The sequence below is a fragment of the Python bivittatus genome, unplaced genomic scaffold (genome assembly GCF_059951505.1).
Source record: "Python bivittatus isolate LINGU-HERP-01145 unplaced genomic scaffold, Pbiv_v1 ctg000100_np1212, whole genome shotgun sequence".
Lineage (NCBI taxonomy): Eukaryota > Metazoa > Chordata > Lepidosauria > Squamata > Pythonidae > Python > Python bivittatus.
The window spans coordinates 4031140-4057604 of record NW_028277038.1 but is presented as its reverse complement, the minus strand read 5'-3'; the positions used below and the strand labels follow the sequence as shown (position 1 = coordinate 4057604).

General features: G+C 41.9%; 1 protein-coding gene across 2 annotated transcripts in view; it reads right to left on the bottom strand.

Annotated features, from left to right (window-relative positions):
• ADGRD1 (adhesion G protein-coupled receptor D1) overlaps nt 1-26465 on the bottom strand; it is a 112544-nt gene that overhangs the window by 31831 nt on the left and 54248 nt on the right. For both annotated transcript variants that reach the window (XM_007426660.4, XM_025165690.2), the window contains 6 exons: nt 25457-25580; nt 15897-16000; nt 12305-12416; nt 8202-8355; nt 3820-3886; nt 2844-2910 (listed from right to left, as the gene is read on the bottom strand). In XM_007426660.4, the coding sequence (XP_007426722.1) occupies nt 2844-2910; nt 3820-3886; nt 8202-8355; nt 12305-12416; nt 15897-16000; nt 25457-25580 (628 nt within the window). The remainder of the gene's footprint in view (nt 1-2843; nt 2911-3819; nt 3887-8201; nt 8356-12304; nt 12417-15896; nt 16001-25456; nt 25581-26465) is intronic.

Below are 26465 nucleotides of genomic sequence, written 5' to 3'. Positions count from 1 at the left end.
ACTCCAGTTTCCATGCCTATTTTTTTTTTTTTTGATCCCCCTCATGTTTTCAGCCTAAACATGAGATCCACAGCAAAGGTTGTATCATCATTTTTCAAGTGTTCCACCATCAGGAAAGGAGGTGTGGACACTGAAAACAAGGTTGGTTCACATACAACTGGAAAACGATTCCAGTCAATCAAAGAACATAACCAAATCTCTCTGAGGGCAAAGTGGGCATTGTCAAATCTTGCTTTCCTTCTGCAGGAAACAGCCCCAAGCTGGACATTACAAACATCTTACTATCACCCAATGCAAGCAACATCCAGAGATGAACAATGAATTCTAAAATCTCCTGGCCTGTATACGTATAATCTGAGAGTTGCTCTTTTTTTTAAAATAATGACAACAATTAATTAAAGCAACAATGACATATCACATCTTCCCCCTTCAATTTAAAAGATACAAAAACAATGATCATCTCTATTTCTTTTTTTAAAAACTCTATTAAAGGCTATTAAAATCATGATAACCATAAAACAGCGAACTGTCTTAATTTGGGTAATGTATTAGAGTTTGACTTCAGGTTCTACCTCTTGTAAAGATTGGAAGACAATACTACTTGTCTGGAGGTATTCAATAAACCTACTCCTTTGTCATTTAGAATCCTGAACCTAACAACGTTGGAGTTGTCCCCACTCCAGGTTGCTTTGCAATGAGAACCCTTGTAGTTGTTCACCTGAAGGACCTTTTAATCATCGCCTTTAGCTCTTTCCAGAGGAAGCTCAGTATGATGGATTAAAAAAAAAAACCCTGAAAAGGTGAAACAACGTTGGAATACGGGATATGAAAAAAAAAAAAAAATAACCCTACCCCATTGCTCACCAACATGTATGTCTTTTTAGAACATTCCTTCAAAGATATAGAAGAAAGGCCCAAGTGAAGTCAGAAAATAAACATGCAGTTTCACGGAAACCAGGTAAGCAAACGATGGGATGAACACATTGACTTATGAACATCAGTTTAAGTTGCTAATCTCCAATACATTCAGGGAGGAAGAAAATCACCTACAGTGGATCCACCTCGTAAAACTGTATGCAGGTCATTTAGAGCAATGTTGTCCAAACTTGGCCACTTTAAGATGAGTGGACTTCAACTCCCAGAATTCCCCAGCCAGCCATGCTGGCTGGGGAATTCTGGAAGATGAAGTCCACTCATCTTACAGTGGCCAAGTTTGGACAACACTGATTTAGAGGTATGGAATTGACCAATACTCAGAAAAATGTCCCCAGATTGGCAAGCGTTGACAGTCACCCAAATTTAACAGGCAGGGAAGACCTGAGTTCTTCTTACATTGTGGTGTATGTTTTCATATTCTTTTTACACCTCTACCAGCAAGAATTTTTATTCATTGGCTGGCTTGTTAGCCTGGTTCAACCAGTTGGTTACCCCATAGGCCTGAGTCACAGTGATGTTCCAGCACACCAGCGCACCAATGCAATAATTTAGCACAATTATGTCACAATGCATGTAATGACACATCTCCTCCTCTGCAGACCCTCTACACACCCAGCTTAGCCACCATGTATTTGAGATGTCTTATAAAACCAGTCAATGCTTCTTCAATGTTGTTGTTGTTTTAAAACTCAGCACTGTGACAAATTAGGACATGAGAAATCTCTCTCTTATTCCTGTTTCAGATTTGCCAAACACCCACCCACAAATGCACATCACAGGCCCTTTGGAAAGAATGACCAATGAAAGTGTGAAGGCTCAGTCAATATGTTTATCCTTCCATTTGTCAGGATGACCCATGGCTAGGTTTTCGTATCACAGGGGGAACAACTCAATCCGTAAAAACATCTAAGAAGACAGTGCCAAGAATGGCCTCGAGAGAGGAACGCCTGCCTCCTTAATCTCTCAAAAAAGCCATCCCTTGCAACTTCCAAGAGCCATCTCAGTGATTAAGCAACAATTTGATTCAATTTAATGCACGAATATAATTAAAGTATTGTAATACATTCATGTATCAGTAAAGCAGTCATGAACCTGCAACTCTTGCTTAGAAAGATGACATTCATTACAGCCAACAGATGTGCCCAGAGCAGCTTTTTGAGTTAACAAAGTTGCTTTAACTCTCCTCTTTTGATTGAGTGTTAAAGCTTGGAGATGTTGGCTATTGACTTGCAGAGCTGAGTAGCAGAGTATGTACTGCTTCCCATTATGAGAGAGAAAGAGAGAGAGAGAGAGAGAGAGAGGTGGGGGCTGTTTAAAACTGCAGTTGCAGAAGAAAATGTATAAGCTTCAGCCAGTTGGCTTGTTCCCCAGAATGCAGAAGAAGAGAACGCTTAGGCAGAACTATCAGTTTTTCACCCTTGTGAAACAGGGGTTTATTAGGACCTCCTTATTTCATTCTAGAAATTATGGGGTCCTCGTGTCCTCCAGGGAATTCATGCAAACTTAGAGATGCTGTAGCAATACCATTCTCCTTTGTTCATCCCCATCATGCAAGAAATGGCTTCTGGCCATCTCAGATCCTTTACGGGACATTGGAGGAGGAGAGCTGGGTTAGTCTATAGGAGTAAAAAGTCAGGAGGCACCTGGTAGTGTTTTTCCAACTAGCAAATTTTATTAAAAGGCATCAGCTTTCGTAGGGTACAGCTCCCTTCACAGGTGTATCTGATGTGTCTGGTGAAGTGAGGGTAGCCCACCAAAGCCTAGGGCTTTTAATGAAATCTGTTGGTTGGAAAAGGTGCTACCAGGGCTGAGCTCCACATGGCCAGGGATGGCTTTTAGGGATCAAGTGGAGGTTCCACCAGCTTCCCTGAAGCTTCTAAGGGAGAAGAAGGAAAAGGCAAACCTACCACAATAATGAACAGAGCTGGGGCCACGAAAGCCCAGATCGCACCACTGTCCAAGGAAAGCCAACAGCTGCAGAGAAAGAGAGAAAGAAGTCATTACAAAATCGCATGGGGGAGAATGTGGGTGTGAGTTCCAACCAGCCGCTAATTTAAAAATATGTAGCAGGGAGAAAGACAGGAAGCGGGTGTAGGATGGGTGGCTTTGGGTGACATTCAACAATGGGGGAGAAAACAGCTGGAAATAGGAGACAACGACGACGATGCAAAATGGCCAGAGTTCATCAGTCAGTTAGGTAGGGCTGCGAGTTTCCACCTCTCTCATTTTTGCCATTTTCCCAGCTTCATCTGGTGCGCCAGTTGCACCCTTTCCTAGATCAGGAGGCCCTTCAGACAGTCACTTTGTTTTGTGGTCCCACCCATTCTTGCTTGCAGGCAAATGGCATTTCTTGCAGATATCCCAATGCATCCTTGTTGCTACTTTGTTATTATTATCAGAATTTAAAAGCAGAATGGGATGAAAAAGGATTTTAGTGAGTAAATCTTTTTCTAGTGTTTAGCTCCATGCCATGACAAAATCCATTTCTCTGGCTTTCTTTCTGCATTTCAGGTCTCTGTTCAAGGAACAGAGACTGTAAGAATGGGGGAACTCATGGTTTTTCCCTTCAGCTACAGCTATGTCAGATGGGCTGTCACCTGGAACTGTCATTGCAAATGAAAAACAACCTTGGTTAATTTTAACATGATCTGGATGTGGGAGTAAGAAAAGGCCAGAGACCTTTACCTTCTGGACTTCAATTTCCACAATTCCCAGATACATCTGAAGGACACTGCATTAAGGAAACTGTGTCAGGATATGGATGCTGAGACAGTTGGAACAAATATGGATGAGTGACATCTTCCACAGACTATCCATTCTTCAGAGGAGCTATCAGATAACAACAACAGCAACAATTTATAGTTTCTCATTTCCAGAACTTACTTGTTGTGTTCTCCATAGCTTTCCACAGTTGTAGTTGTGGAAATGACACAGATCAGGAGTGGGCAACCTGCAGAATGGAAGAGGTGAGCATTAGCATCTTCATAAGAAGAGGAAAAAGAAAGGTTCAGGAGGGCCAATGTGAAACCAGTGAACGTGGTTTAAGGTGCAGTTCTTCTGTTACTATGAAAAGATCCACATTCTTCTTTGACTATTCTTGCTTCCACTTTTCACAACCCTCAGCATAGATCTGCATAATGCACGTGTGGTCCTGAACCCCAAAATGGTTGTCCATTATGTAGTCCAGGTTCAGATTTATGGGAAGACTGATGGGGGCAATTCATATTTCTTCAGCAGTACTGGCTATTATGGAATATAAGCATTGAAAGACATGAGCTGTGAACCAGGATGCTCATCCTTAATGAACTTCACCAGCCATATCACTAGATGGCCCTAAGGTGAATCATGACCTCAGAACCCAGCACCTACATGAAATAGCAATGTGACACAACTTGGAATCACTCTTTCCTGTGGTTGATGTTAGAATAGCTGCAATCTTTGATCACATTTTGCAAGGAAATTTTAAGGGTTATGGATGTGTGTGTTTCACAGTTGGGTCCCTCTTCATTATTGGTGTTGCTAAAGAAAGACAGATTCTTGGCAACATGTTGCAAATTCCATTACAGAGGCATATGGATACATAACAGGAAACTAGCAGGGAATATTGTAAACAAAACAAGTCTATGATCAATGTACGATAGAGGTGGAAGAAGTGAGCAAGATACTGCTAGTCTTTCATGTATTAATAAGTTCTAAAACGGGGTTTTAAAATGGACCTGGAAGCAATGGGTTGTATGGCTCTTTGAGGGGTTGCTTTGCTTTGAGAATGACTTGAGTAAAGCCCCCCTTGAAGATGCTGTCTGAAGCATTCCAGCCCTCTTGCATCTAAGAGGGAAGTGAAGCAATGGCATTGGAGTCCCCCCCTCCCCCCTTGGCTCTGACTGCCTCTTTGGCCCTTCAAATGTCCGGAAGAAGCTTTTTTCTGACACTTGTAGGACCTCTCAGAAGCTCTTCCAGAAAGAACCAATCAAGGTTATGAAACAATATAACAGATCTGATCAAAGTAAATCACATTGCTTCCTCAAGGCTATGTTGCATCATCCTCGCAGTGCAAAACCCATCACTAAAGCAAATTTCAGCTACCTTGCACCAGTGTAATAAACAAACAAATCATTTGGTTGCCTCTAGTTAAGGACCGGATGACACCTTCTTCCCATTCGGCATATAGCAGCCAGCAGGACTGATGGCTTAAGCTTCCTTCAACAATGATTTTGAGGACATGAACATGAAAAGGATGTATATGCATTGAAATAGTTCGAGTTTGTCATGTTGAACACATTTTTATGGTGTTTTTCTTGAAGAAACTTCTTACAGGAACTCCTGAAACTGCCAATCCAGAGTAAGGGCAATCAGAAAGCAGAGGTGTTGCCCTCACTCTTGATTGTCTATGTTTTGCTTCAAGAGTCATCGGGACCAAAATGACAGGTTGCTTAGTAGCGATCACACTGAAGAGAGCAGCTAATGGGGGGAGAATGTTGTCACAGTATAAAGGCAGTAATTTCTTTCTTGCCTTTAACATTTTCTCATGAGTAACCTACATCCTCAGAAAGGGTAGGTAGAATGTCATGTTCACAAAGGGCTGAACAGTCATTGGTCCTGCAGCCCCTGTGGGATTGACTTTGGGAGGGCAGCAAAGGCCACAGAGGGGACAAGGTTTGGAGTTGGAGACATATCTGGAGCACTTTATATTGCCATCTGCATTTTAGAAAGAGTTGCAGTGATTGGGGAAGGACCACTTCGGCACTGGGGTATTCAATCTGGCCTGTCAGAGCAGGGACAGAAAACTTTCAGATCAGGGAATACATAAGTAGTCTTCTTCTTCTTCTTCTTCTTCTTCTTCTTCTTCTTCTTCTTCTTCTTCTTCTTCTTCTTCTTCTTCTTCTTCTTCTTCTTCTTCTTCTTCTTCTTCTTCTTCTCCTTCTCCTTCTCCTTCTCCTTCTCCTTCTCCTTCTCCTTCTCCTTCTCCTTCTCCTTCTCCTTCTCCTTCTCCTTCTCCTTCTCCTTCTCCTTCTCCTTCTCCTTCTCCTTCTCCTTCTCCTTCTCCTTCTCCTTCTCCTTCTCCTTCTCCTTCTCCTTCTCCTCCTCCTCCTCCTCCTCCTCCTCCTCCTCCTCCTCCTCCTCCTTATCCTCCTCCTTATCCTTCTTCTCCTTCTCCTCCTCCTCCTCCTCCTCCTCCTCCTCCTCCTCCTCCTCCTCCTCCTCCTCCTCCTCCTCCTCATTGGAATAAGCATAAAGCATTAAAATAAACTTGGAATAACCCTAGACATCTGCAGCAAATTGCTATGATTACAACATGAGCACATGCACAGGGGTGACACTGTCCTATCTATGCTGCCATTTCCTACTTGAGTCTTGACATCTGGTATAAATGCATAAGATGCAACATTTGTGCAATGCCACCAGACACATTTTACCCCCGGGCTCCCTTGCTTGTCCTGCAGACGTCAGTGGAGACCCCTCCCCCAAATCTAAAAGAATAGGAAACTCTAGATCTACCCAATTTATGTGTGGTTTCCCCATCTATTGTAGGCCTGGCTACGCTATATCACTGCTACCAGCCCAACTGCAATGCATTTCCTGAGTTAGTGGAAGGACAAACTTCCATGACTTTCCCCCCTCTCTGCAATTTCATCTCACTGGAGAGAAGTTCCTTCGGGTTTCTTCTTTTTCTTCTTAAATAGACAGATGCTACGTATCCGTTTAGATGAGAGCTTCTGGGTTGGAATAGAGTTTAAGGATGGAAAAACAAATAACAAATGCCCACAAATATTCCTGTTACCCCTGAAGACAGTTGAGCCAAGATGTTAAAAAACTGTAACCTGGCTGATTCTCCAAAGTACATTTCAGATGTTCCTGGGGTTTAACTTGATTATTTATCAGCTTAAAGTTGCATCGGAGAAGGAGATTAAACAGAGAGTTTCTTGGCAAGATAATAAAACTTATGCAGATGAAATGCAGGCTAGTCAACTGGATAACTGGAGAAATAATTCTGTGCACATAACAGGGTCTGCTGTTCAGATCCTCCCTCTTTTTGGAGCTGTGCGTGTGTGCGCGTCACAATGGAATATGAGAAGATAAATTGGGTAAAATCCAAGCAGGATTTGGTGGATCACGATGGCTAAATGCAACTGGGGTTTTTCTAATCTGAAATAAACAGATTGTCTCAGTAAGAATCAACCACTTGAGACGCTGCAAAGAATTAAATCCATTTAAGGTCATAAGATTGGAATGGCTGTAGGATATCTGTGTGTGTGCGCGTGTGTGTGTGCTCATTTCAGTGCTTGGCTGGAAGTTTAACAGCGATAGATTTGCTATAATAAGATACGTTCAAAATTATTACCCAACCGTTGAGATATTAAAAACAGATACATTACAATCTTATTTTACTCACGCAAAGTTATAACTAAGCTTAATACGGAATCCACCCATCCTATCTTGATTTTTTACTTGGGTACAGCAGGGAGAGTAACAGATTGTTAATGATTGCAATGAACATACTTTTGCTATTGCTATTCACAATATCATCTGTTTCCAAACATTATTGGTAAAATAACCTGGTCCAGAAAAAGTCCACACACCCCCCCCCTTAGCTTTGATTCCCTTCCCCATCTATTTTTTATACCTAACCTGCTTTCCTTTAATTTTTTTTTTTTTTTGATAAAAAGCCCTACTTTGTCAGAAGGGTGCCAAATGCCAAACACGTGGAATTCTGTACAGCTGGAGATGCAGCTAAGTCACAAGTATATTAAATATTAAATGAATCGTAAAAAAAGCCATAACAATTGCACTTTTCACACTGAATTTGGGGAATGGGAACAAATGGGTTTCTTGAGCAACGGCTGCTACTGTTGAGCTGCGTATTTCTTCAATGTTGTGTTCTTGCCCAAAGATCTGGAGTGACAGTTGGAAGCATTCGTTCCTGTTTCTGCCCTTGCTCAGAAGGTTTCAGCCCCTATGACTATTATCGGAATGCCAACGGATAACTGCATGTCAGTTCACAAGTAGATGCAACTTTATGAATACTGGGTATTCATAAAAAGCAAAGATTTCTTTCTGACTTCTATCCCTAGGTGAATTCTGAGATGGTTTCCCCATCATAGGGGAGACTGGAAGTTGAAGGTCACACATCTGGAAAGGAAAGTTAGAGAAGAGCTGCGTAGCCCCATCAGATCTGAAGGTTGGCTTCCAGGAACCTCCATCTACACCCATGAGGTGGCAACTAATGTCTTTTTTTTTTTTTAAGGATAAAACAAGACTCTACGTACCCCATCCAATGCCATAGTAGTACAAGAGCTTGCTCTCTTCAGATCCAAACACTTTGATCACCATGCTGTAGAGATGGAACCCTTCCACCAGCATCCAAGCAAAGGTGCTCAGGAAAAAGAAGTGAAGGAGAATTGCCAAGATTTTGCAGGGGATCTGCAAAGAAGCCAAACCAATCAAATGAACAGGAAAGGTTAGAGGAAGACTTTGACAACCCAGGTTGTCAAAATGGGTTGCACCCATTTCGGTCAATAATTGATACAATTCTGTGGTACCTGCCCTCTGGAATCTCTCTCTCTTACACACACAGATCAGACTTGCCCCGACCTTAATGGCCTTTCTCAAGGCATTCAAATTCTGGCTTTGCCAACGAGCCTGGGGCCCTGCCAGTGTGGGTGAGCCCATTTTATGGTTGCTAAGCATGTTCTCCACTGCTACTTTATGCTATTGGTGTGGGATTTTTTTTTTTAATGTTGGTTGTTTTTAAGCCGTTTTTATTTTGCTTTTAATTGTTAGCCACCCAGAGTCGTGTCTGTGAGGTAGGCAGCCATGTAAATGGGTTACATCAATCCATCAGTCCCCTGGAAAGCAAGTTTCCAAGTTATGAAATAAATAAACCAATTCATTCCATGGAAAGTACAGTTCAACTTGTATTGAGCTAGGGGAATAGGGGGAGTTTCTAAGAGCTCACAGAACAGCTCGCCCTACATGATTTGCATCAGTGGGACAACACGGGTCTCTAAAGCTAGCTGCCCCATCCCGTTTGTTGACGCTTCATGGGAGCCTAAGAGGTTGTCCGCAAGATGATTCACTAGGCCGGAGGAAGGAAGAATACCTAGTGTGGCTTAGGAAACATAAGGAGGCATCTGTTTCTTCCCATATGTTGCAACCCTGCAAAATGAATCCTGCTTCTACTCTCTCTAGCAGCCTCTGGTGAGCCACAGGCAGTGATCAGAAGGAAATGGATAACTCAGAGATGGTGAAAGGCTTGTTCAAATTGTCATAGGTGGACAGAAAATTGGATTTATGAGCCATGACAGTAATCCACAAAGGTTAGATATAGAATCCACCACACTTGATACCATTCCCCCCGCCCCCGGTTCTTTGCCCTAACCCTACTTCAGCCTTGTCTCACTTTTCATTTCCGTCTTTCCCACTGACTGGAATCCAGGGAGGGACTTCTCGTAAGAGAAAGCCACGTGGGTTGACCCATAACCTTCTCTTGATCCATGGTATTTTTCCAAGCTTCTATAGGTCACAATCTCTGCTGGGCCTGTCACACGCGCACGTCTTTCTCCTTGTTTGAGGAATGGAACTAAGTTTTCAACACAATGCTGCAACCTAGACAAACATTCTTAGGTTGCTTGGCAACTGGGTGACTCAGCTTACCTAGGCAACGTTCACTGTAGTGTCACCTAGTTGCCTTGCCAACACCAGAATGCTTACTCTTTCCCCCAAGGCTGAATCCTTGACACATAAGAAGGAAGGTTCAAGAAGACTCCCCACCCACGCCCTCCTCCATGTTGCCTAGATATTTTTTTTATTTTCTCTTGAGTCAAGCACAGCTCCTCGAGACTTCATGGACATATCCAGATGGATGTGTTTTGCTATTCTCTTGTCCCAAGGATACTCTTTGATTTCTCAGTCTAGCCCACGTTCTCTAGCCTACACATCACTTGGGTTGGGAAAGGCTAGTCTAGATCAGGCCTTTGGAATTTAAGACACTCCAGATGTTGCTGAACTACAGCCTCAAGCTATCCTCTGAGTTATCCATTTCCTCCTGATCACTGCCTGTTAACGGAAGGAGATTTGGTAGCTAAACAATATCTAGAGGTCCATATATTTCTCCTCTCCTTGTCTAGATTATTTACAGTAAGAATTATGGTGGCCTGCACCACAAGAGTTAAGTTAAGGTGGCCCCTGTCTCTAATAATTCATAAATGCAATATGTCATTAGAATGGAAGGAAGGTGCATAGAAACTAGGTAGGACAAAGGAACAGGTTGAGTTGGGGGTGGGGTTCAATTGGGCTAGCAGATATTAGGATAAACGTTTTGCAAAAAAAGGAGAGATGCATAAAATTGCCTTTTTCCTAGAACGTTATGATTCTTGGTGCAACAGAAATGTGTATCAACCTCACACAGACTTTTTTTTTTACAAAACAATGGCAAACTAACATCGAAATGGGACAAAATGAATGTAAGGCCAGAGGGAAAAAAAAGGATTATAAAGTTGCTGAGTACTACTTGGCTGAGCGTGTTTCATCAACGTTCACACATATGCAAGAGAAAACCCCAGGAATTTTTATTTCAGGAAGAATCAATGAAAATATCCCCGAATACAATTCCTTCTTCACATTTTATTGGCTATCTGCTGTGTTTTTCTCCGTTAAATGAAGATAAAGGGGTTCAAGTTTCATCAAATGCCAGGAAAGTTTCCGATGAAACAACATAATTATCATTATGGTTATTAATAGTATTAATTATTGAGTTAAACAGCACCCTCTTTGTGATGATTAATCTCTGCCTTTATTTTTCAGTGCAAATCACCCAAAGTTAAAACACAAACATTTGTCACGTTTAGTTTGTACAACTATTGTCGAACAAATGTGAAATGAATAACCTCCTTATTTAAATGCCAGCAGCATTATAAGGCTGTCATCACAGTAACCGCCATTTAATAAAGCGGTGACAAATTGTCGAAAAATAAAGAGGGGTCCGCTTCAAAGGGAGGGCTTGCATTTCAAAAGACTAGGGGTTGAGGAACAGTGTGACAATTTGTGCTGTCAAAAAGGAACAGCCCAGGCTGTTCTGAGATGGCCAAGAATGTTCAATTTAAGCAAAACTGGGTGGAAAAAGACAAGTATTTAGATAAGCTGCATGCCTTTCTCTGCCATTGATGGACTTATGCACAAGCCAAAGGCAAAGGGTGCCAAGGGTGACCCCCTATTCTCCAGAAGACAGGAGAAGGAAAGGGCTGACTTCACGGAAAAGGGGCAACACGTGATGCAATCCAATGGCCCCTTTTAATGCAAGAATTTATCCTCAGGTCCCTGCAGTGATGCTTCGAGTCAGACAGAATCCCTACCAGGAGAATAATAATTGGCTTGGATGACAGATGAGAAGAAGAGGACAACCAGCAACAAGGTGGATGGACTTCATTACAGTGGCAATGAGTGCACTGTTGGGGGACTCGAAAGAACAGGATCAGGGATAGATCATTGTGGAGAAAATCTATGTGGTCAACTAGGAGTTGAAAACAACTTGATGGCACGTAATCAACCAGTCGATCAATAGATGACAGGTAGCGTTGAGAGCTCTCAAAGAAAGAAAGGGTGACTTGCAAAGGTTTCACTTCTCTTTATCAAGTTGTCCTATACTTGCCCTTCAACTCCCTAAAACTATGTTTTTACAAGCTGGGTAGATAGTCAAGCAGTTCTATTTGGGCATGACATGAATTGAGGGGCCCAATGCTGGAGGCTTTGATAGATGAGCAAGAAAAAGTTTCCCAGTGGGCCGTGCCAAGTATAAGAACCAAGTGTCAGTAAGTACCAGAGCAGAAGTTCATATCACTAGGTACTTTCCAGAAGTTTTGAAATGCAACTCCCAAATAGCAGGGTCAGATGGCGAGGAATTTTGAAGCTGTAGCCCAAAACGTGAAGGACACCAGGTTGCCTACCTCTCTTGTATTCAGCATGGATGGAACCCAAGGTTTAAGGTATCCTTCATAAGAAGACAAGAACTTTATTGAATTATGATAAAGCCTGTTCATTCAATTTGCTGTTCTCCTAGTGGCCCAGAAATGAAACGGTCACAAGAATAAGTTCAACAAGATCCTCTTTTCCCTAGGTCCAGAGGCACAATACTTAGTGGTGGAAAGCCATCATTGTTTCACAACTCGATAAATCATGTTTCATGAGATGATCTCATTGGTAATTTTTTAAAAAAGGTATTATAAGTTTGCAATTTGTTTGGAAGCATAGCAATCTCCTGGGTTCCTTCCCCCCTCCTCCTCTTTATTATTATTATTTTTAAAAATCTTGGGCAATTAACTGTTATTATCCTGAATTATCATGGGTTATCAGATGCCACCTCCATTTCACTTACCGTCCCAGGGTCAAACTGGAAGCTGATAAGGAGCAAGATCTGAGCAACCAAGACAGCAAAGGAAAGATTGGCGTGTATGTGATAACGCTGGTTACGGATGGTACTGACAGAGCTGAAAGAAAACCCATTCATTAGTATTCTGAAAACAAAAATTATACAGTTCCTACATGCATTCTCTTTTCTGCATTAAGTTGGACTTCAATCATTTTCTCATTGCACTCACCCCAAGTTATTTGTTTTGAACATTAAAGGACAAAGAAGAATTTCTCTCCCATCCGTGAATGCAAGAGAGCAACATGATCTGCCAGTAATGCTGGTCTAAGACTGTAGTAAAGTTGCTTTGCTGCCTACCTGTGCATTCAATCTACCATCCCTTTAATTTGATTTGAATGGCAGAACTCATCCTTGCAAAGCTTTGAAGGACATCTTCAATGTTTTACGACTCCCTAAAAGTGATTTGCAAAGCCATACCCCTGTTTGGCTTCTAGTGGCAAAATTAAGTAACCAACGTTGCTTCACTTTTTTTCCCAAGAGGTGGAGAATTTTTTACACATCTGCAAGGCATGCTGGGAAGCCTTCTCCTACTACTGGATGTACTGGATCTGGGTAATGCAGAGTGCCCATCCAAGCAAATGTTTTGCTTCGTATCGTCCAGAAGAACTGTGTTAAAGTGCATAGGACATCATCAAGTCCAATCCAAGTTGCCTTGGACAGATCTCCGAGGAACACTTGGCCAACTTTCTGGACTTTCATTTTCCCTCTCCTCTCATTTTTACATACCACCAGAGGAAATATTCTGACAAATGTGAAAGCTTGTACACCAACTAAGCTCAGAGAAACTTACAACCCAATGCTTAAACTATGCGTATTTTCAACCACTGCTTGTACACACTTTTGTGCTAGTTTGGCTGACCCTAATAAATATACTGCCCCATTTTAAATGTTAGTCTTATGGATCAAGAAAGCCATCGCTTTTGCTGGCTTTTGGAAGGGGACGGGAGGGGTTGTAATTGGAAAATATCTGATTTGCAACCCTATGTAGCATTTTTCCTCTTGGATCCATTTCAAGATAATTTTATCAAGGAAGGGTGTTGGGAGTTCATAAACACCGTAACCGCAAGAGATAAGCCACACTGGGGAATGGCAACAACTGTTCGGTGAAAGATAAATGATCTAGTAAAAGATACATTTACATATGTTTAAAATACAGCCTCTCAGAAAGAAACAAGGGCAACAGACTAGAGCAACAATGGAGGATCTGTTGTCATCAATCTGAGAGGAGCATCAAGATCAATTCCATTCTACATATCCAACCTTCCATCACTTCTACGCCAGATGCGGTGACATCTCCCTCTCTAACCTCTTAATGAGCCTAACCCTCTGGTCAGAAAGGCAAGGTTACAAAATTAGGTTTTAATTGGGCTAGTGTCTTCCTAAAGCACTCGTGCTTTGGCACTCGTGAAATGAATTTTTGTAATATTAACTAGATTCCGCTGCCTTTTAAATCTTTTGATAGACAGAGCGTTCCTGCAGGCACATGCAAAATTTCTGACATTCAGCAAAGTTGAAAACATTGTTTCTCCCTTCCTCTCCCGAAGCGCCTCTGAATTTAATAACACTAATTAAAGCCAAATGAAAACCCGAAAGGTGTTTGCGTTCCACATAAGGGGGTCTGAATTCCTAGAATTTGCAGTTGCCTCTTGCATGCACAATGAGGGGAGGGAGAGTAAGAAACATGAATATTTACCCATTCATTTTTGGTTTTTCACCATCACTTTTTGCACTTTAAATCAAGACACATCTCTCTTTGAGAGGAGAATCAGTCTAAGTGGTTTCATGTTAATACATTTGGGCCTGATCCTCTTCAGATGGGAAAGTAGGAGTAATTCACTAGAAGCAGATGAGGCTCGGATTAAGTGAACAAGATTGACAGAGAAGGCTATTTGCATATTCAGATGAAATCTGGCATTTTGTAAATACTCACTGTCTTATTCTCTACCTAGAAGTGGCTTTGTTATATATATGGAAATAAGAAAGACTTATTACTAGCTCCCAAAAGCACAGTTAAATTTGCACTCTGGAAGACCAAGCAAACGTTCCTCAGAGAAACCATCTGGCCTAGCTATGATGACCATAAGCCTTGGTATTTGCTAAGCCTGTGTGAATTAAGCAAAATCTCATTTGAATGGCCAAGATGATTTGGAAAATGGACCCAGTCTGAATCAAAACCATTCAGGAAATCGATGCCATTGTGTTCAGATTAGATGGTCAACTGGGTGTGATTCCATTCAGATTTCTGAATCAAAGCATAAATAGTTGTTTCTGCACCCCTGCAAGATCATCGCCCAAATTGATTTGGAGGCATCGGATGTGTTCAGTCTGCCCATCTGACTTCAGAAATGGAAACCAATTGCCTTCCAGTTGAATCTCTACCTTGAATTTCACACAGCTGTCAGACTTGCTGCGACTCCATGCAAAAGAGAGTCCTCCATTTAGGTTGCCCAGTCATTCTTGTTGACTGAAGCCCAGTAGGCCAAGAGAACATGCCTACTGAACATTCACACCAGGTACTGATATCACTTTCTTCAAACTGGGGTCCTCTAAATGAGTTGAGACTGCAACTCTGGAATTGCCAGTTAGCGTAGCCAGGTGGAGACATTCTGATGGATATTCTGGCCATGATAACCCCCAAACACAGATACATACATTTATTACACTTCTCATCTGCCTCATCACCAAAGGTCTCCATACTACATCTTTGGAGAACATCTGGTAGGAAAGGCAAAGTTGCACATCAACTTTGATCCACACCACTAGGGGACAATACAGTCTTCACCACCACAAAGCCGAACTATAAAACTTGTAGTACTATAAGGCCTGGCAATGCTCTGGATTCAGTTCTGTTCCATAATGAAGTTTTGGAGTGTGCCTATGAAATGATTCTAAGAAAAGAGGGGCTTCTCTAAGGAGCTACCCAGGGGCACTTTATTTGCTTCTCCATGCCCTGCAAAGCCCCCTTTTTACAGTCAAATCCAGAGCATTGCACAACATCCTTATCTTACTTCTGCCAATCACAGGCCCTCCTATTAATCTCATCGCTTTTCCCTTCCTCCTTTCGGTATCTTGCGTGGGGGATGAAGATATTCTGCCCCCTTCTCTAACTGGCTCAGGCAAGATGCTTTAGGACTACAAGTCCTGAGTCTCTCAATCCGGCTGCCAATTTGGGGACCTGTAGTTGTAAGCCTTCTGTGGGAACCCACAAGAGGGAAAGCCTAGCTGCTGAAAACCGTCCAAGAATAAATGACGAGGAAATAACCTGCTATTTTTAAAAGCTTCCCACTTCCAAGAAATTAAAGTAATTTAGACCAAACTCAACTGAGTGTTGCTAATATACGTGCAGCATCTAATTAAAGAGGTTTAAGGAATTAATAACCTTTTTATGAAACTCTCAGCACCTGAAAACATCCAGTCCAGTGGCCTGAAATGAAGTGGCTGGGTTTTTCTTTTTCTTTTCTTTTTTTCTTTTTCAACTGACTATCTATATTTCCAGGGTGATATTGGCTCAGCAGGAAGAAAAGTTAAAATTACTCACGACAGAATTGCAAACGTGACCAGAGTGATAGTCAAGCAGAAGATGGAGATGGAACATCCTATGTAACTGATAGAAGACAATGCCACCTTCTGTCTGTTTGTTAACTGTACAAAGAAAGAAAGAGAGAGAGAGATTATATTTAATGATTCTGCATTGCCTCCACCCCAGGTTATTAAAAAAATGTGTCCAGCAAGTAAGGATAGGCACTCACACGTAAAACATTTTTTAAAATTACAACATTCTCAGGAGAGAAAACAAGAACTGGTCCAAGGAAACAAGCAGAGCCAATCCATTTGACAGACATCTCAACCATCTGTTAGTGATCAAGAGCTCACAGTTATGACAAAAACAGGAAAATAAACTTGGTTTCAAATGAGATGAAGCCCTCTTCCAGAATCTCCCCAGTTCTTGTCTGGTTTTTTTAAGGTTAACCATTCCCTCTTTGTAATTTAGACCATTGATCGTTCTTACAAGAGGTATGTGAACCAATTGGTTACGTGCCATCAAGTCGGTTTGACTCCTAGCGACCACATAGATAGATTTTTCTTCAGGAGGGTCTGACCCAACTGGTCCTTCAGATCTTCCAACTGTATGTGAACTTCTGGTTCTCATTTATTTAATGAGAATTACATGGATTTATTTTAATTTTTATCTCAGTTGGGAAACTTCTTGGAAGACAAAAAAAGGGGGAAATGGGGGCGGTGATGTTGAAATATGCATTACTAAAAGAATAGGGTGTTATTGATCAACACAGTCAGGTTTTCCAACTCAGGACTGAGCCCAGCTTCTTTTGCACAGCTCAGCTGGGCTCAGAATTGGTTGAAGTCCTTCAGACAACTACCAGCTGCTAATAAAACTAAGGTTAGTATTCTTTTCTTTTGCTCAACATCAGAGCAAAGAAGACCCTGACTTGTTATGGTTTACTTAATTAGCGTACAATGATTACCACTCAGGGTCTGTTATGGAAAGATGAGTAGCTACAGAAGTGGACAAAAATTACTCTAGGAAGACTGCAGTCAAAAGCCAACTTCTTTCCAAGAAAGCGCGTGAATTATTGTAGGCAATGAATCTCTTAAAACCAGTTCCTGGGAACATGATTTAGAGAATACTATTGTGTAAGACCTTTACTTCAGCATTGGCTTGGTCACTGTAGAAACAGAAGACTGGACTAGACTTTTGATCAGACTCAGCACACTTTTCTTCTATTTGTACATTCTGCATCTTATCTGTATTTCACATACTAAAATGACTATGGTTGGAACCAATATTAATTATGCTAATTAGCATTGTGCAATGTTTCTGAATAATTTAGAAAAGACGTTTCAGAGGACACAGAAGCGGGGACATAGCTTTGTCTGCAACTCTTTAAGATAGCTGTGTCTTTTCCTGGGATCAAGTAACCACCCTCTGCAGCTACTTCATCCCAGAAAACAATGCAGCTGCCTTAAAGAGTGGCAAACAGACGCTACATTTTCACTTTCACACACTTCGACGCACCATGTTAGAAACAAATTCCAAGCACTGCACCACCGCAGTACTAATATTACATGTGAATGGACTTCTACAGAATCAAAACCTACAAACCTGTCTTATCCTGCTCACTTATAATCCAGTTCACCTTGCCCTGTTACTTGATTCAGTTCCAATGCGGAGAGCTGAATTTGAATGCAAAGCAAATTTGCTCGAAGTCACTTTTCATTAATGAAGAAAAAAGAGAGCATTTAAGCAAAATGCTATTTCTCGGGGGGAAGGGAGCTCAGTTATTATTGTCAGTAATTAGCTGGAGCAGTTTCTCAAAAATGAATGTGACCACAACAGAAATATTGACTAGCAAGTAGTGTATCGATACATAAATATGCATTTCCCCGCTCTGAAATACCCAACAGAAACTCATTGTGTAGCTCATGGGCTTCTTAGCATCACAGCATCAAGGTCTTTTTCTCTGCTTTGTTTAGCCTTCCCTGATGTTTTCCTGACTGACTGTTCATTCAAGGTTTCTACTCCAGAAAGATCTAATCTCTCCTTCAAATGGAAAATGGCTTTGCCTAGCAAACATGCTGCAAATCAAGGGTTGCATCAAAAGGCAGGAGCGATAGCACACCAGATAAACCATCAGACAGCGAGGGTGGAGGAAATTCAAGATTTGTTAATTGCTCTGGTTTAGAGGGGCAAGGATAGTACTTGGAAAGGAGCCAAAGGATTTCTCCAGAATTTATGATCCTGTGCTTGTATTCCGAACATTTTCTCTTACTATGCATCCTACTGTTTATTCATTGAACCATGTTGCACTTGATAATCTGTTTCTGGTATTCAGCTTCAAATGTGACATTAAGCCATGTTGACTTCCTTGCTTCAGCCTAGGCTAACAGGCTAGGGTCAGCAGAGCCAGGATGGTAAACTAAGGAAAGGAAAGCTTTATTTTTGGTGGTGGAACTGTGATTTCCATCCACAAAACTCTGTGTTAATTCCTTGGTGGCTGCCAGCTGAAAGCAAGACTCGCCAAGGATGAATTCTCTGGGCAGGAGATCTCCAGTCTCCTCCTACATGGTGAAATAGGTGAAGTCAGAAGGTGAGGCCTACCTGCTGGCCTGCTGGAGCAGGGGTGGGGTGGGGTGGGGTGGGGGGATGAATCTAAATCCTAGGTTGCTTCCTGTGCTTTCCCCAATCCCCAAAGTAGCAGATGAAAGGAAAAGCTCGATTCAGCCTGAGTCTCTGAGGACGTCAAGATAATTAGGACAAAGCATCTGATCAGGAACAAGGTGCATTCTAGTTATAAGGCAATCGAATTTAAAAATAATGTTTTAAATCCTCCCTTCTCCTCTTAGGGATCATTCGGTTCTTCTGTCTTGGGCCTCCAACTATTTTCTGAAGCTCCTCCAGATATGTTGCCCGATGCCACCAGGTGACCCGCCATCATCCTAGTGTCATATCATCTGGAAAAGATTTGCTCCTTTGTACCCTGCCATTTATGATCTTGGGGCTGATGAAAAGATGCCGAGCTGTCTGAAGCAAATGCCAGAACCGTGGCGTTTTCTGTACCGGGCTTATTGTAAGAACACTGCTCCAGCTTCAATGACACTGTTCAGGAGCGACGACTTCCTCATTTGCTCTCATTCTTTCCAGCTCAGCGAGAGCTTCCTTTCATGCCAAAAACTTGTAAGACTCATCAACTGTTCTTTCTTCTTGTTGTTTGAAAGACAACAGAATATGAAACTCTGGAGCAGAGCAAGGCAACGGCAGCGTTGGAGACCATCTCATTTAATGAGGACAAGGGAGGAAAGGAGACTCGGCCATTAATTCAGCACGGCAATTTGTGGCCAACGATTTCTTGTAGATCTGTTGGGGCTGGCGATGAGATGCTAAATTAGTTACATTTAGTTACATTTCAACTAGTGCACAGCCAGATCAAAGTACACACATTCTGTGACCCAGAGCCAAGCTAAGCCATTCCCAAAAGGTTGTGTGATCTCTTGACAGCCCTACCTTGAAGATGCTTCTATAAAATCTTGGGTTGTTTTTCAAGCAGGTCCGTGTACTCCTTTTTCCAGAACTTTTTCCACAACTTTTCCATACATACGCCACACTCTCAAAATTACAGGTGATTTCACACCGAATGAGCAAGCATGGGAGATGTGCACAATCCGTGTCATGCTCTGATTCACAGGCCTATGTACAAAATGCATCTCTCATCTTACCCAAAAGCAAATTTTCTGAAAGGACTGAATTAGCCTCAGACTTGAAAAACATGGCATCATCTTTAAAGCAATAATCAGTCTAGTGAAAGGAGGGGAGAAGAAACCAATGACTGCGTTCATACAACATACATGGCCAAGACAGTTACAAACCCAGTGGCTGCATTCACACCACATGCTAAACTTGATTAGTTCTAATCTTGGGTAATTTTTTATGGCTAATCCTGTGCCAATCCATTCAGATAGCTCATGGTTCACTGTACTGTGCAAACTCTAAAAACAGGTTAACTCAGTAATCAGGTTTAGTTGTTGTATGAATCTAATCGAAACATTTTTAGACTTGCTTATAATGTAAAAGCCTTGCGCTCCAGAAGCTGGACTGATCGGTGGACTTAGTTGAACCCTGTGCTTGTCTGGGTCTGTTTTGAATTAAACTGAACCTCCAGAGGATTAGTTGGCCTGGTCAATGAACCCTATTTCAGAGTCATTTGCAGGAGAGTGAGAAAAGTCCTGCCCCTTTTTAAAATGTTTTAGGGCTTCAATCATGCAGTCATGGACACAGTCTTGACTTTTTGACACACACACACCCAGCTTCCCCTGCCTATTTTAGTGTTCCTACCAAGCACCAGTGTGAACAGACATTGATTACTGAAAGTGGATGGAACCAAGAGATGCAACTGAATCGTCCTTAAAAAACAAAACTCAGAATCAGGACTAAACTTTCAGCAATTATTTTTCCTTCTGGGGGGCTACTCTTCTGGGGGAGGAACTGAATGAAAGGATTGAGTGGCAGGAAAAATAAGAGGACAACATACCCCCCCCTGGAGAAATACCTCATCCCTGGAAAAGTTTTTTTTTAATTTTAGTCTCTGGTTCAGTTTTGGTCCCTCCTAGCGAGTCCTGCCTTCTTCGACTTTCAGCAAACGTGGTGGATTCATTTGAAAAAGCACATCCTGAAGGCAGGATGGAGACATCACAGCCAAACGATCAAGACAGAAACCGTTCCAGACTTGTCTGATGCCGATTTATCACAAGGCTAAGACGGCCAGTACCAGCATGAATCGGAGCACCATATGGCACTGGAATCTTCCAACATAGTTATATTTAGTTTCCCAAAATAAGTCGGTGCAAGCATTGCCATAGTCTGAGATTTGCTATGTGGCCAACATGAAAAAGAGACGCTAAGATCTTCCATATGTTTCCTTCTGACTCCCTGTTTGGAACCTCTGAATTGAAATATGGCCACTGGCTCTCTGTAAATAAGTCAATCTCCACTAAAGGCGTGATTATGATTATTTATGTATTATGCCTGCTCTTTATGGACTTATCCCCAAAAAAGTTGATGTCCAAATTAATTTATGTATTACATAAATTAGTAATTAAATTATATTAGTGGCGCTGCAATAAGCTTGCAAACTGAATATCCCTAGGAGCTATTTTATCAGTGACTTAATCATACAGAATAATTCAGAACCGGGTAAAAACATACCCGTTGCTTTGCCAGCTTTCTGGAATGTGACAGGGCTGCCCTGTGCCAAACACAGGAGAAACTGCCTTATGGTGAGTCAAAATTCTGGTCCACGTGGATTAGTATTTCTCACACTGATTGCCAACAGCCATCCCAGACTCCAGACAGATTTCTCCAAGTGGATTTGGACATGGCTAGGATTGAACCCAGGATCTTCTACATTAAAACCTGGTGCTTCATCACTCAGCTATGGGTTGTACCACCATAATATTTCCCAACAGGGAGGAAACAAAGCAAGATAAATAGAGAAATAGTGAGAGTTTCCGTGATTACTGTGTTTGGTCCCTCATCAAATGAAAGCAGTGTTCTCTTTCCCTACTGGATGGAGCTGTTTGAAAGATTCACACACAATTGAGCTGAAAAGAAGATGTGGGCCATAGAGGTGGGAGGACAGAATGAAATCTTCCCAGAGAAGTTGCAGTCAAAAGCAATATTCTGGAGGAGGCCAAGACACATTAACTTAAAAGGCCATTTTTCTTTGATCAACAAGAAACTCCAGAGAATTCGCCAAAGTCCACATTCTTGCTGGGCCAATGATTTGCATGGAAACCTTCTGGAAAGGGCAAGAATGAGAATAGGAAGTGAAAAAGTCTTCCCTCCCTTCTCTTTTGGGGACTAGGTTTGCAGAGTAAAAGAAGTAACTTTGCAGCCTTTTGGGTTCCCACCTTCGTTAAGTTCATCAGAAATCTTTGGGACTGCTAGAGGCTTCCTATTTTCAGATAGAACCAAGGTTAGAGATCACTTAGAAACCCAGTGGCTGTATTTGCCCAAAGCAACATTTGGTTAACTGGTTTGAGGTCTTGTTTTGTAGCTCAGCACCCCTTTTGGGGCGGTTAGGATCCCCCGTATTGTGCAAATGCAAACAGTGGATTAAAACAGTAACCAAGTGAAGTGTGTTGGGTGAATGTAGCTGAGTTTGACCACAACACTTAGCAGGACTTAGCATCACTTAACAGGTGATGTAGCTGCGATACAAGAGGGTCTTCTTGCTCATTCAGTACCATCTAAAATTCCCATTGCAGAAGACATTAGAGCTGTTGGAGGTAATGTAGACAATTATGAAGGTAGTAAAGCAGAGATTGGAAACCTTTCAGTCCTAAAATCTCATAGTCCTTCCCGCTCGCTGTTTTCAGCCCCCAAATCTCCCCTCAGTCTTACTGCTGAATTCCAACACTACAAATGCCAAAATTGGCTGGCAAAATTGCCTTCCTTCTTTTTTTTTTCCAGCACACTGCATAATAATATGATTGGGTAAACCCTAGAATAAATTTAATACATTAAAACAGAAACAAAAGCCAGAATAGTTCTGCCAAGAAGCTAGGGAAAAAAAAATTAAACTCCAGCCTAACCCAAAATTAATTGCAACTCTGGCCAAAAACAAGATCTGCCAGCGTGTGAAGTTGATTTCATTTTTTCCCCTATATAAAGTTTACAGATCTTTATCACATGCAACCATCAGTCCTTACAACACCTAATACCTGCCTCTCCAGAATATGGTCTTCATGGTGAATCATGCTTTTTGATGTTGATTTAGTCTTTTTTTTTTTTTTTTAATGGAAATCACTTAAAACAGCAGGGAATGGTTTTATTTTTAATTTCTTTTTGGAAAAAAAGAGCAGGGGCCAGAGAACTGGAACGTTCTGTATAACTGCACTGAGTCGTAAAACTTTCTTCTGATTTATGACTGGCACCCTTTGTGTTTACCAGCTTGGCATGTATAGAATTCTAGGCATGCAGTACAGAATCTGGCCTCTGGCACAAATATTTTCCCCCCAAAGGATCCATGCCAGGAAGTTGAGTGATTTTTTATTTTTAATTGTTTCTGGATGTTGTGGCACCACAGGCATTTTTTGTCAAGATTCATACCTTGCCCAAATTACACGCATGAAGTGGGACGAATCCAGAATGAGTTTGTTAAATGCAAACGTAAGATGTGCTCGCATAGCCCCAAAGGAGGGCTATGAAATGATGCAAAGGTGGTTTGATGGAACGCTCCCTTTCAACAGAATTTTCAAACCAACTGGCTGCATCAACAAAATATCTCATGGACTTAGAATAGGATATATAGTAGCCAGCTATATAGAAGTCTACCCATATAAACAAGGTAGAACATTAATCTCAGCTATTGACATCGTGGTCTGGGGCAGGAGGGGGAGGAGGACAAGCAATGTCAAATATGTCATGGCAACATCATGGTTTCTACCAGATGTTCATGGCTGCCATATCACTGAGAGTCTGAAGTCTGTCCATTCTTCTGAAAGTTTTCTCCTATAATTGTGGCTTCTCTTTTTTGACCTCCTTGTCAGGAAGCTTTAGAATTTCTTCCAAATGGATTTGATTGTTTTTTTCTCTCAGGTCTATTTCACTGATTCTCTTTTATTATGGTGAGGGAGCACAAGGTGGTATTGCTAGGTTTGGGCGACAGCTTTCCTATCAGCCTCCCTAGTTAGACCAGACCAGGAAATCAACTCCATATGATGTCTAAAACTACTTTGAGAGGGGTCCAAGAACAGAATCTTGCAAGTCTGACTGTGCTGTAACTCCCTCTTATGATTTAGTGAATTAGGGAGGGGTCTGCTTCAGCTACTTCTGAACGTTATTGCATGTTCTGGACTTAGACAATGTTTTCCCCTTATTTCATCTTGGCAATGGAGCTTGTGTATCTCTGCAAGGTCATCTTCCTTACTATCTGCATTTCCTTTGCTCTACAGCCTTTGTGGCTTCCCTGCTTCTAGATCTGAAAATGCCTTGTATACAGCGGTCCCGTTTGATATATTTCCTTAGGAAGAATGGAATTGTGGGAAGCCAAGGTGGCTACAAATTGCTGGAAGGACAAGAAATACAGGATAGTCACCCATCCTTTATCATCTTCATAAAGTCAAGGACTCTTCACCTAAGAGAACCCCTCTCCTAGGTTAAAAAAAAATCAAGATTTCCATTTCTTTCCCAAGGAAATGAAAGCGAATTGTTTTTAAAAATTCAGAGAGAAAAAATCTCAGGATAGCATTAGCCCACACTTTAGATAAGTGTGACAAGAGCCCTTGAGTATCCAGGTCCATCGTATCTTTGATATTTGGATCCAGAGAAATGGAAGATGGACACCAACCCACCTTCTTTTAATGTAACAGAGGAAAGAAGAAGATAGATTTATCCTACCGGGCTTTGTATAGTAAATTAAAGGCAGGGGGAATGAATCCTTGTGAGTAAAGCAAATTTGGGGAACTATGGAAATGTTGGCGAGGGGGCTCACTGGGTTAGAACACTCTGTGCAGAGAACACACATACAACAGGCAAATATTTGCGTTTGCAGCTTTTTCCTGTAATTGTAATTGTCTTCTCCTTAACACAACCAATCGGCATCAAGGTCCTTGGCAAACAATACTGGGAGATGGATTCCCATTTGCTTAGATTATACAATGCTGACATGTCACAGTGCCAATGTTTGTGTCATCTAGCTGATCCTTGGATCCAACCTGATTAATTAGATTCTTTGCCAGAGGCAAAAGTCATACCACCCAGCATGGACTGGGAACAAGCAAGAGGTCAAGGCTGCAGCTTTGGGTGAAGGTTGAGATCTCAGCTGTGGTCTCTGAGATCCCATGGGACTTTTCAGCGGACCTTTCCATCTGGCCTCCCACTGAGCTGTGGTTCTCCTGCTGTTTGGCCAAGTTATTGCTGGACATTTTGTTTTCCTGCTGAAAATCCCAACTTAACAAAAGGAGTCTGAAGGGACCAATGGAATTTCAGCCACAGGTAAGGAAATTACAATTCAACATACGAGGATGTTGTGCAGGAAAACAAAACAAAAATAGAACAGCAGGAGGAACAATGTCACTTTTATCTAAGGTGGCATCCGTGGGCAGTCCAGAGGGACAGAATGATGCAAGTAGTATAGGGCCGTTGTGACAAATTTCCATTCCTTTTTAAAACGCACCATGATATCACATGCACAGATAAAAGAGAAGGGGCTTGTGTTGTGATGGTGTGATGATCCCCAGGAACTTCTGCAGATATTCTTGACTGTTAGGGAACAATCTGTCTGGATCTCCTAAACTGGAGCATCTGTCAGCTTGAATTTCAAGACCAGGAAATTCTAGTTTGGGGGATCCACCAGCTGCATCTCTGTTGGTAGAAGGTCATACACCAGTTCCCCCTCAAAAGACCACACGACTAGCCACAATTGTTTAGAAAGAGCTCAACTTCTACGTATTCTTGGTACTAAGTTAAGCACACTGGTAAACTACCGACATTCCAGGATTCAAAAAAGAAGGAAGTCTAGATGATCCAGGAATATTATTCTGCCTACAAACCACAGTTATGAACACATTGGCTTGGCTTACTTGTAGTGGCACTACTTGCATCAAAATGGCGAAGTTGGTGAGGTGGTTGCACAGGCAGACAGAATAATTGAGGTCGCCCCCATCGCGCACGCAGCCTTCATTGGACCAAACACCATTTCCGCTTCTGCAAAAGAGGTGCATACTTTCTTCCCTCTCTCACATTATTTATCGAACAACATTTTTAGGGTGCTTTTCTAAGGCTAAAGAAGACTTGCAACATGATGTAATATAATGTGAATTATGGAGTGGGGAAGGGAGAAGGCAGAGAGGGCTCCATAGAACCACAAATCATTCCTCTGACTGCTTCCTATTTGGACCAAATTAGAAACCCCACTCACCCAACTGTACTCCCTAAGTTTCTGAAAAGAGTCCCTAAGAAGAGAAACACAATTTCCCGGTGATACAATGAGAATGGTGCTGGAACTGGGTAAAAACTCAAGTTCCAGATTTCCAGGTTGATTTGGCATTCAGATGCACCTGGTTTTAGAAAGTGGTGGGGCAAAGAAATACCAAAGTCACTTAGAAGGTCCAGATGACAAGTGAGATCCAAAATGGAGATTTCTGGATTCACATCCTACTCTCTTAAAGACTACACTCCCCATCACCAGGTCCTCAAGTCATTCCAGCCCCATTATCCAGGGGGTGGGGATGTTTCTTCCAGCTGCCCATCAAATAAAAATAATATTATCTGGTCTGGAAACCAGGAGCTCAAACTTGCACAATGTCTCTTCAGCCACAAATATTGGCCTTAGTAAGATTCAGCTGAAGTTATGAGAACTTAAGTGACAGTGACAGTCCAAAAATTCCATATGGCTGAGCTGTATCACACATGTATTCCAGCGGTTTTCCTTTCCTCCAGATGTGAGTTTAAAAAAAAGTACCCACCAGACTTAAGAGAATAATGCACTTGTTTTAGCTTTGCTGCCTAGGAGAACCATGATTTCATTATTCTGACTCTTCCTGTGAATCCAGCAGGCAGGAGTGAGCAGCTGACACATTTGGGTGCACA